At 37.4% G+C, this 11,800-nt stretch overlaps 1 protein-coding gene across 1 annotated transcript; it reads left to right on the plus strand.

The window, feature by feature from the left end:
* Positions 1-955: 955 nt before the first annotated feature.
* On the plus strand, positions 956-10,040 carry TDG (thymine-DNA glycosylase; the record flags this gene model as incomplete). Its single annotated transcript, XM_009584993.1, has 9 exons — positions 956-1,104; positions 3,738-3,967; positions 4,480-4,549; positions 5,920-6,055; positions 6,135-6,217; positions 6,298-6,392; positions 7,937-8,108; positions 8,405-8,533; positions 9,615-10,040. Coding segments are annotated over 9 exons (1,204 nt in total), but the record flags the coding sequence as incomplete, so codon positions are not given.
* Between the last annotated feature and the right edge of the window lie 1,760 nt (positions 10,041-11,800).

An 11,800-nucleotide genomic window follows, 5' to 3' on the forward strand; every position in this document is an offset into this window, starting at 1 on the left:
AATATTCTTAAATACCCATTGCGTAATAGAGGATGGTCCCTTCTTTTGAGATATTTCTATATATCTAAAAATTACTTGGTGTTTTTATGAATAGCTCTGAGGTGATAAATTTATTTCCTGAAAACTTACTGTTCACAAAATCTTTTCTACCTATTTGTATGGCAGTAGAATCTATGGACAAGAAGGCGGCTGCATAGGTAGAAGAGAATGACAGTATGAAGCAGAAGTTTGTGTAGGGGCGTGAGGGCTGCATGTGACTAATAAATGTATGGAGCAAAAGAGCTGTATATGGAAAAATGTCTTTGTGCATGGAAGGAGACTGAATCTCTGTGTGTGTGAACACTTCGTGTAGAAAAAGTGCGATATTTGTGTTAGGATCCAGTGTGGGATAACTGGACAACATCTGCCATGCGGTTTGTTAAAGCTGTTTAATAATCTGCATAGTAACTAATGCTGTGTGTATTCATTGCGGGCTTTGTAGCCCAGAATGATTCATCCATTCTGTGTCATATCAGGCAAAGTAACTGATGTAACATTAAGAAAATCTAAAACTTGGGAAACTTGAAGTCCAAAGAGTTGTAACTCGCTTGTGTTGTAAATTGTCGGTATGTTTGATAGACAGTTTGCCTTGGTACTGTGTGCTACAGAGCATTTTTTCAGGAAAAAAAGGGAAAAGCTCTCCGCTTCACTTACAAATGTTGTGATTCTTCCACATTATAGTAATCACGACAGAACTGTACTGTTAATGTTGGGTTTAACATCCCCTGATACCAGCTAAGCACTCGGACTGCTTAGTGGATTTGGATAATTTACTGCCTTGTTAATAGAGTCGTTGGAGAATGTAAGTGCGGTACATGCCAGCCTTGATAAAGATTGATATTTACAGACTATTTGGTACATCGCTAAATTTCTAAATTGTTGATAAATTATGTCTCTTTTTTTCTCCCTTTCTAAGATACTACGCCTACCTTCAGCAAGCTCAAGCGTTTTACACATTTCCGTTCCATCAAATGATGACTGCAGCACCTAACATGGAAATCGTGACTGAGCAGCCGACACTAGAGGGCATTCCAGAGCCAAACATTGCTCAGGAGCCTCCAAAAGGTAGTTTCACTGGGCTGTGCTAAGTGAGCTAGAATGTTAGTAATCGATTGGGGGGAAAAATTATTGATCTTAAACTGCTTCTTTGGACCTATTGGATTTCTTGATGGTCTTTGAGGAAGTATTGATTAATTGTATTTTTTAAGTAATGTTTGTTACCAGGCAATTAAAAAGATAAGAAGTAAACCCAGGAGATAGTATTCACATTGTTGAGTCTCACAAAATTATCTTGTTGCAGGAAGAGCAGATTTTTGTTTCAGTAGATAAACATATCGTTTTTAGCTGATTTCATGGGGTTTAATATTATGTTAGATAAGTTTTCTTTTTTCAGGCTGGGTTAATTTAAAAAAAAAAAAATTAAAAAATAATTTTTTTTAATTTTTTTTTTTTTAATTTTTTACTGAAGTACAGTATAATACTGTTTATTTGAAATATTTTTGTTTAAATGGTGTTTTAGTGTGTTGTAGTAATCACAAATAGTTAATTGCTTATATACACTAAGGATTGATTGGTTTTAGTGAGGCTTATTTAAACAAATACAAAAAATGCTGGAAAGCGTCCTGTATGTACATTGCCTTTCTTTTCCCCCGCTAGGATTTTGTACACTTAGGCTTTACACTAACCATGCCAAGAAAAGACCCCTTGTTCTGTTACTCCGATGCTTGCTCTTTACCACATAAAAAAGGCAGTGATCTCCACCATGCTTAAATTCTGATTCTATAGCAAATATTCACACACTGAGTTTCATCTTGCTTTTAATACATAGATACAGGTCAGAGCTCTCTCTACCAAGGTAATCTATCAGCCAGTTCATACAATGATATTGCTTGTTTAAGTGCATCCTTTTATAAGCTTCAATTTTTCTTTTTTAGTTGTTTTGCTTGGCCAGATTAAATCGTAGGAAGAAAACCTCCAGTTTAAAACAATTGCAACTGCTCTATTCATTCACTGTATTATTCACTACAGCTAGGATGCATCTTAAGTGCGATATAGTTAGGCCTCTTTTGCAGCTTTATTATTGGATAACGTGATGTCACCATGAGCATGCTGTTTGACTGCACTTTCAAGTATTTTTAGAGAACTGTAATCTTCTGTTATGAAGATTCTTCTGCTCCCTAATATTTTTGCAAGAGTTGAAAGTTGAGTAAGGCCTTCAAAAGCAAGGCTTGAAGATTTACCAAATGTGTGTGAAATTTACAGGAGCATATATGAAAGGCAAAGATTTGGAGTCCAGCTACCTGCTGTGAAGAAAAAAGTAAAATTTTCAGGATTACCGTCTGAAAGGCTGCCCTGGCATTGTTCGTCTTTCATGACAGTGTCTGGTTGGTAGGTACCTGATCAGCATGAGAGTTAGGAGAACATTATCCTGCTTCATTTGAAATACATCCAACTCGGAGCAGTCAGAGTATCTGTGGCATTTTGCCATCACATGAAAACCCTCCTAGTTCTTCAAGGGGTAGGAAAGAAAAGCTGCTTATGTGCCTCACCAAGTCTGTGCCTTTCTAGTCGCTTCTTCATTGTAACTAGACTATAGCTTGAGTTGCTCCAATGACACGGTGGGAATTTCACATGAATTTTTCCTTCTTGTAAGAAAGTTGAGTGCAAACAAAAACAGCCCAAAAAAAGTTTGCAGACTTAGGGCAGCACCCTGGTATCCGCTGTATTTATTTCTTATCCGAGGGAGAACTTAATGTAGAAATTTTGAAAATAAGATGAAGTCTCAATTTTAAAGTAATGGATTATCTTGGCTTTTTGCTGATTGCTGCTAAATACGTTTTCATACTTTCGAAGTTGTATTCTGCAACTTGACGTTATTAATGAACAAGGATAGAGAGCAATCTCTGGATGGTCGTGTTGTGACCAGTGCCTGTGCTGATTGAATCTCTAAGCTTTAGGGGCTTAGAAGATGAAGAACTTTCAAATGAGTGAACAGTGACTACTTTATGTTTGCATTTTTTAAATAAAAATTAATGTTTGCTGTCACTCATTCAAATTGAGATCCTGAAGCTCTCGTATGTTAGCTTGCTATATGATGCACTGGACAGTATCTATTCTGCAAACAATAAATTGTAAATAGTTTATACAGCGTTCAGCCTATGTATTTGTGTTCCTGACAAGCTTATACCTTACACTGTAGGTAATCCTTGAGACCTGTTACTTTGGACATGCTGTTCAGTTTCTTCAATATGTTACGTAATCTGTAACAATCAACTTCCATATTTAGAAGCTGAAGTGTGAATAGTAGGCTAGAATCTACTTGGATCTACAAATCCTTGGAACCTAAGCTTTGATATTCTGGCATATCCTCCAAAAGAAATGAAACTCTTTCCAAAGGATTGTTGCATACAGCATGTAAACAACATCACCTAGTCATGAGGTTATTCTTGCTTTGTATCCTAAGTCAGCGTAGTTGCCTGTGAGTAGTGTGTGTGTCTATGGTACAGAGACACCCAAGCTAGCTCTGTGTTGAACCTGCAAAACCAAGATTCATCTGATAATTGTTTAAATTAATGAATTCAGAAGGTAGATTTATCTGTCTGATTTCTTTTTGTGCCCATACATTTTGCTCAGTCTTTTTGAATATCCACACTGCAACATTAGAAATGTACAAAAAGAATATTTGCTGTGTGTTTCAGAAGTTAAAAAAGGAGGAAGGAAAAGAAAAGCCAAAGCAACTGAGCCAAAGCAACCCAAAAAGCCTGCTGCTAAAAAAGAAAAATCAGCCAAGTCAAAAGGCAAACAAGAAAAGATCACAGATACTTTTAAAGTCAAAAGAAAAGTGGACCGTTTTAATGGTGTATCTGAAGCTGAACTTCTGACCAAGACTTTACCTGATATTTTGACCTTTGATCTGGACATTGTAATAGTAAGTAACTCACAGTTACAAGATGTGGTAGAAAAGTGAATAGTCTGTACTCACTGGTTATGATTTATGTTCCTTATCTTTACGTTACTTATCTATATTGCTTATATGGCAAGATCTTGCAAGATAAAGTATGTAAACTGTTTCCTGTGTAGGGCTGCTTTGCATTTTCTGTTAAAAATCATAGTAACATAGTCCTAACTTCTGAGAAGTCTAAGGCTTACATATAATATGTAGTCATGAGAGACCGTTACTTGACACTTTATTTACTGGAAGCGCTATACCAGTGGCTGTAAAACACACTGCGAGCTGCTCTTTTGACATTGCACATCTAAATGAGACACTGCTATAAAATTGTCAAATTTTGTAAATAATGATGGAAGGTACCATTAACACAATTTTGTTTATTAACAGTAACTTAAAGAGAATTGAATAAGCGTCCTTACTGTAACTTGATTAAATTCCTGACTAGCAAGCCATGTTCTCATCGTTAAAATGGACTGGTATCTTTGTAGATTGGCATAAACCCTGGCTTGATGGCAGCTTACAAAGGACATCATTACCCTGGACCTGGAAACCATTTTTGTACGTTTTTGTTTTCCTTTCTTTTTATAGAATTTGCAGAACTTTGTTAGAACTTGTGGCATTTTAATTAAACTGGTTTGGGTTTTGGTTTTTTGCTTTTTTTTTTTTTTTTGATGCAGAGAGGGATTTTGCTTCTAACCGTCCAAGAGTGATTTAAATCCCATAACTGTTTCTGTCAAATACCATCCATGAAAAGGAATAAAAGAGGAATAAGCAGTGACTTTCAATGCAGGTTTAGAATTGTCATGTAAACACAGTATTACCAAATAACTTCTTGGCTTATTAGTGTGCAACATAAGGAATAAAAATTGAATTTTAGTACTTGAGTTATCAAGGGTAAGTCAATAGGCATCAATTTCTGATATAAAATAAAACTAGACACATTTTCTCGAAAATGCATTTCAGCAAGCCCTCTTCTGTTTGCATTTATTCATCTCTTCTAAACAAGCTTTCTAACTGATGAAAAAGCAAAAACCATTGCCCTTTCCCAGTAGGTATATGCATTTAGATACCTGATTCTCTAGACAAATATTTTTTCCTAGGTATTTTTCCATTTAAATAACATTTTCTGCAGCATGTTCTCGTAAAGAAAGACCACACCTGAACTTTGAAATGCTCCCATTTGCTTACTGGGAACCATTCCAGCTGTGGAGCTCCATGTGGGCTAATTTGCAGCCCTGTGATACTCCAGCCAAAATGCTTCTGGTGTCCAGCAGACTTGTAAATCAGGCTTGGGTATTTCTCTGGTGTTCTGCAGACTAGGTGGACTAATAGCCTCCTTTACTGAGAAGCAGACCAGATATGCACGCTCTGACAAATCCAGGTATTTGTAAGCTTCCCGGACCATTAGGAGCTAGCTGTGGTTAACTGTGCTTAAGAGATTGGCAGTGCACATCACCCAAACTATACTTTAATATGCTAAATATGAACGTAAAAGTCAACAGGTTCTGTCAGAAAGACCCAGTGCAAGGAGAAGCGATGGCAAGGTTGTAAAAGAAAACTGACACTTGTTGTATTTGCTGCATTCTTTCCCACAGAAATCCGTATTATTCACATTCACTGCCTGCTTAAGCGAATCACAAAATCTAAAGCTCTTTCTGAACTTTTAGAATAAAAGTCTGGTTTCCATACACAGGATCATGGTGAAGAATTCCTGTTGTTCACTAGGGGTTTTCTATCCTCTTGCAGTAGATAAAGTAATTTTGGCTATTTTAAACTTTTCTAGATAGGGCAATAGTCTTCCCAAATTAACCGATGCTCTGTTAACATTAGACTCTTCCTTTAGCATTCCAGTACTCTGATAGTCGAGGAGTTCTTTTGTTTTTTCTTTTCCTTAGAAAAAGGCAAATGCATATCTTCCTACTTCACAGGGAAGTGTCTGTTCATGTCTGGTCTAAGTAATGAACAGCTGAACCATATGGATGACCACACCTTGCCACATAAATATGGGATTGGATTTACAAACATGGTTGAAAGGACAACACCTGGAAGCAAAGACCTCTCCAGGTAGGATAACAAGGGGGAATATCGTGCTTGTTAATGAATTAGTAGTTGTGATTATAATTTTGAGTACTTTCTCTTTTAGCAAAGAGTTCCGGGAAGGAGGGCGAATTCTGATGCAGAAGTTACAAAAGTATAAACCTCGTATAGCAGCTTTCAATGGAAAATGTGAGAACCTTGATTTTTAAATGAATTTGTTCTGTCAGGAGCTTATTTTGTCCACTTACCCTATCTTCTTTTCATTTTAGGTATTTATGAAATTTTTAGTAAAGAAGTTTTTGGAATAAAAGTTAAGAACTTGGAATTTGGACTGCAGCCACACAAGGTGCCAGATACAGAAACTGTAAGTATTGATACTGAGAAACAAAAACAGGGCACTCCATTTTGGTTATTTCAAAACTAACTAAGTCTCAGGACTTGCACACACTTACGATAATGCCAAAGTTTGCCAAAGTACAAGGGATGTGAAAGGCTTTTACTTAAATAGAGAAGGGGGGATAGTGCAATTTTCAGACACATCTTTAATGCAGCTTCTTCAGACTTGCAGACTTTATTGGGAAATGGTGTATCATGGTTAGTAGGTTAGTGCATTCTCTGAGACTATCTAAAATACAAATAAAACGTACATGCTTTTATGATAACTGTCGTCTACTCTCACCTGATTCTCTGTGTCCAATTCCCTGTATGTTTGTATTACTGAATTTTGATACTGAACAAGACTATGGTGCTAGTAGTGCCACAGTGGGGGAGAAAGAATAGTGAGTCCATCATTGTGCTATTACACACTACAGCTACAGCATTACTGGATCTGGGCATGCCCAACCGCTTCCATCAGACTCAGTCGTCTTAAGCAGATTTGCAGCTTGAAATTGAATTGGACACAGAAGATAAAACAGTTTGATGAAGAGTGCATTACTCATAGACATCTAGTGCTGGAAGATATCTCAAGAGACCAGCTATGTATTATAGCAAATAGATTGTTTAACCTGTTCTTATAAACAGGTTAAGGCAAAGGCAATTACACTACCTGCCAAGGTAGCTTATTCCAAAGCGTCATTACCTTGTCAGTTCAAAAATTTGGGTTGTTTTTCTTTCTATCCCAAATTACTAGTGCTGCAAGTTTAAGCTGAGTTTAAGCTTTCCTTCTCTAAAGGTGAAGTGTTGCCATCAGAGCCTGAAGAACCATTGGTGATAAAGTGCTTGCTTCTTAAGTAGCTCTTAAACACTTCTGCAGTAGATGTATTTGTAAGAAAGATAAATAATCCTATTTACAAGCACTTGTTCATAAATACTGCACGGTAATAAAAGTGTTGGATACAGTTCCTTTTTTCTGAACTAACTTTATGTCTCTTTAGTGCTGTCGGCAGAGATAGAGAGGCTTCAACCACATTAACGCCAGAGTTTCATACCCTGGCAAGTGTGATGCAGACGCACTTGGCCAAGAAGGCAGGCTAATTAACCTGTGATGCCTCCCTCACTGGTTTAGGGTGTTTGCATGCTATCACACACTCCTCTGGGGACTTTCTGGCTCAGAGCTCCACTTGCTCAGGAAGCTCTGGAGTGTGCTTCACTCTCTGGCATACACTTGTAAATTGTACTTGTAACACATACTGGTACTGCTTCTCCTGCAGCACATGAACAATTGGCGAAAATTGTCCTCGCTTCAGCAGCTGATAATCAGCCCCTCTCTTTAGGGCAAGACATCTAGCTGGCAAAGAAAAAGGAAAGGCTCCTTTTTTTCTCTCCCACAACCACCCGTGGCATTAGTTGAAGTTTGTACAAATGGTTAAAACAATGAGCTTAACTGTGAAGTTATTCTCAATGCACTAAATACTAGCTCATAGTTCAGGAACCAGTAATGCTATTTTTCTTGTTCTTTGTCTCAAGCTCTGCTATGTTATGCCATCATCCAGCGCAAGATGTGCTCAGTTTCCTCGTGCGCAAGACAAAGTTCATTATTACATAAAGCTGAAAGACTTAAGGGATCAACTGAAAGGCATCGCACCAAATACAGAGGTGCAGGAGGTGCAGTACACGTTTGACTTGCAACTTGCACAAGGTATAGTGGTTATTTTGTTCATCCTTTATTAAAATGTAGTACAAGGTACACCACAACTAGCAGTTTCCCAAGAAAAAGAAATAAAGAATTTAAGGGAAGAGATGTGCCATCTTCTCTAAATCCTGTGGCGTAGAATTACACATTCCACTCTCTTTTTAGTACAATCTTAATTATCTAAGGAGAACAGGAATTATCTTGTAAAATGCGTGGCTGTTTTTTCAAGTGTTCTCTGATAAAACCACTCTCTGATCATTTTTGTTCTGAATGTTAATACCTGAGGTCTTCTCTTTCGGCAGAGGATGCTAAAAAGATGGCTGTCAAAGAAGAAAAATACGATCCAGGTTATGAAGCAGCATATGGAGGAGCTTACTGTGATCGTGCACCGTATGAAAGTGAACAGTGCAATTTCTCTTCAAATGGAACCGGTAAAGTACGGTGCTTGGGGCATTCAGTCTGTCAACCATTACTTATGAACAAATACTTAACTTTCTACCCTTTCAGCAACTTGCACAATCCACACAATATATTTGAAGTATAGCAGCAGTTAAAACTCTTACGTAATTGAGGGAATGTATCGTTTTTGTGAGAGGGAAATAAAGAAAAGTCATTTATTTAAAATCAATTGTCTGCAACTTCAAACTGTTTTCCCAAACTCTGACTGACTCCCAAAGTCTGACAAACAGACACAACTAGTGACTTACACAGTAAACCTCTTCAACTACAATGACTTGTATAACTGCGTCATGCTTTTCGGAGCAAAAGAGAGGACTGGTACTTTATTTTTTTTTTTATTCCTACGGAAAGCAAAGCCAGAGAATGGTGGAACAGATAAAATAACAGTGCAATTGAGGCTGTTCCATTGCTGGTGAGCCAGATGAAGGAGCAATTTTGGAAGGATGAGTCTAGTAATCTAGCTGTAATTAAGAAGCTGGGAATTTTACTTCCCAAAATACCACCAACTGTAATTAAAAAACAGTATGAAAAACAATGGCAGAAGCAGTAATTTTGGAGTAACCACCTTCCTCTGAAGTCTTGGATTTCAGTCCTAATCTCACTTACGTTGCGAATTGAAATTTGCATTCTATATACCCTACTTTGTCAAAGAGAATGTCCTTTTGAGAAGAAAAAATTTATTCATAGGAAACAATGCGAAGCGAGGTATTCTTTTAAACATTTAGACTCTTAATTGATATATATGCACTCACCCTTCAAAGAAGATTTGAAGAAATTATAATTTGAGGAAATGATCTGGATCTAGAAAAGTAAATGCTCAAAAGAAATCAGTTTGAACTGCAACCTGAGCAGGTGGTTGAAAAATAGAGAGGAAAGATGGAAACTGCAAATATCTTTTTTTATTTTTCTAGGGGTTGTTTTGAGGGGCTGGGGATTGCTTTGTGGTTTTAGGGGTTTTTTGCTAGTGGCGTCATCTGTATTTTAATCGTTCTGTTTTAGTAATCAACTGCATTTTTTAAACTGTATTTTATTATTTTTGTTTGTTTGTTTTAGCAGCAAGCAATCCACAGTACTGTGAGGGGTCGTCCTTTGGTGAAGTTCCTAACGGACAATGGATGACGCAGTCCTTCGCTGACCAGATTCCGGAGTTCGATGCTGGTATGACACGGGAAGAAGAGGGAAGCAGCGTGTAAGAGCTGTTTCTTCTCGGCTATGCATACATGCTGCAGTTTTAATGCAGTGATCAAGATTGGTTCCTCGGTTCTCCAACTGAAGCATTTTAATAGTATTTTATCTCCCCTAGTTATTTTATTATAGTCCAAAGTAAGTGTGTGGTAGGCTCAAATCAATGAACTAGATAATTTTAAGGAACTGTCCAAACTTTTTAAAAAAAAGTTAGCCCTTTTTTGTATATGAGTTTTATATTTAATGTATACATTTTCTTGCAGTTTTTGACAAATTGCTTTCTCATTTGTGAAGATTTCTTTGGGGCGTTAATTTTATTCCATAAATTGTAATGTAGTAGTAACAGCAGCAGCATACTTTTTACCTGATGCCTCAGCATTTGGATATCTCAATCCTTTTATATCCAGAGGGGAAAATGGGAAGCGTGCCCTTATCTTACATGAAGTGGTGTTTTTAATCATGCACAGTTAAGCAAATTGTGCTTTTTAAGTCTGCCTTTTACCTTCTTAAAAAGTGCAGAAAGTTGTGTTCTGCAGCTGTGAGTACTGAGTATTTTCTGGATGGGAGGAGAGAGCTCTGTCTATTTAGTGATTGGACCATATTTGGGAGTGGAGACACCATCTCAAATCACAACACAGGGGAGGAAAACTTCTGTCACACAGGATAGGGCCTAAATATTCTAGCTGAGCTGTCTTAGGGTAAGGTGTCCCTACCACTCATCTCTTTCCCCCTTAAATTCCAATGTAAGGAACTGGAATTCCTTAAAAAAAAAACCCAAACAAAAAAAAACCAATGATGGTTCTTGAATTCTGTGGCATTTAAACTCTTGGTCATTTCTGATTAGTCTCTTCATCTGATCTTTACCAGGAGACAACCCTTTTGAACAGATGACATTGCAGGGAATTGAAAGACCACATTCCTTGTAAAAACCATGTACAGCTATGTTGTTTACATCAGGTACAATTAGCACAGGGTGAAAGAGGTTTGCAGTTTAGCAGTTTTTAACATTCAGTTCTCTACAATCTGTAAGACCTTAGAGGGTGTTCTCCTTATTCCTCTTACAAGTGACAAAAACTAAGTTAAATATAAGGGCAGCTGTTCCATGAATAAGTCAGCTGTAGAAACTACAGCTCTCTTCTGAGGAACTTGCTTAAACGATACACATTTTTGGCCGATATTAGTGACTTGGAAAGAAATGCGATTCTATGCTTGTGCCTAACCATCATCTTCTTTCCCTCTTTTATCATGTGAGGAAGAGATGAAGTAAAAGCAATAAGCTGATCAAAACATTAAAGTTTTGATGATCTTATGACAGTAGGTGCTTCATATACTTGAAAAATAGATACAAACAGTATCTACACAATCCACTCTGGTCAGAGATTCCTGTACCAGTGTGTTTTATCCTTTCCTCACAGCCTCACAGCCAGTTGTCATGCATTGAGTGTAACTAGGTAGTGTAGATTCTAACCCTGCTGTAACAGCTCTCACTGCGATCACATGCTGTCAACCTGTTGTGAGGCAGGCGTGATGTTTACAGTTTTCTTCCCAGATTATGTGGCTTAATTCTGAGCGTCTTAAATCAAGAAGGTGTGCATTATGATTCTGATTGTGTTTATTAGCTTCAGCATAAAGCTGTTCAGTATATTGTCAAAAAGGTATAGGATTTGTCTTGTCTGTTATTTAAAGTGTACTGTATCCTGTATTGCTGTTTACATGGACGTTTTCCTGCAGGTGCTCAAAGTATCTTGCATCAGGGATTTGTTACAATTCAATTCTATTTTTCAACAACACCAGAAGCATATAATTAGCACTGCTGAGTATGTAGCACAGGAGGATATAACTACTGTAAGGCTATCCTGTTCCACTGGAAGGGAAAGGTCTCTGCTTTAACAGAGTCGCCTACTAGGGTATCTCAGTATAAAATACAGTTAAGTGTACAATGACCGTTTCACTAAATACTGCAATTCTATGTGTACTCCCTCAGAAATGGTGCTCTTTTCATTACAGTAATACAAAAGTTCTTAATCTGTCCTAAATCTGTCAATGTTTCACAA

This window comes from Fulmarus glacialis, unplaced genomic scaffold (genome assembly GCF_000690835.1).
Source record: "Fulmarus glacialis isolate BGI_N327 unplaced genomic scaffold, ASM69083v1 scaffold11459, whole genome shotgun sequence".
NCBI classification, from domain to species: Eukaryota; Metazoa; Chordata; class Aves; order Procellariiformes; family Procellariidae; genus Fulmarus; species Fulmarus glacialis.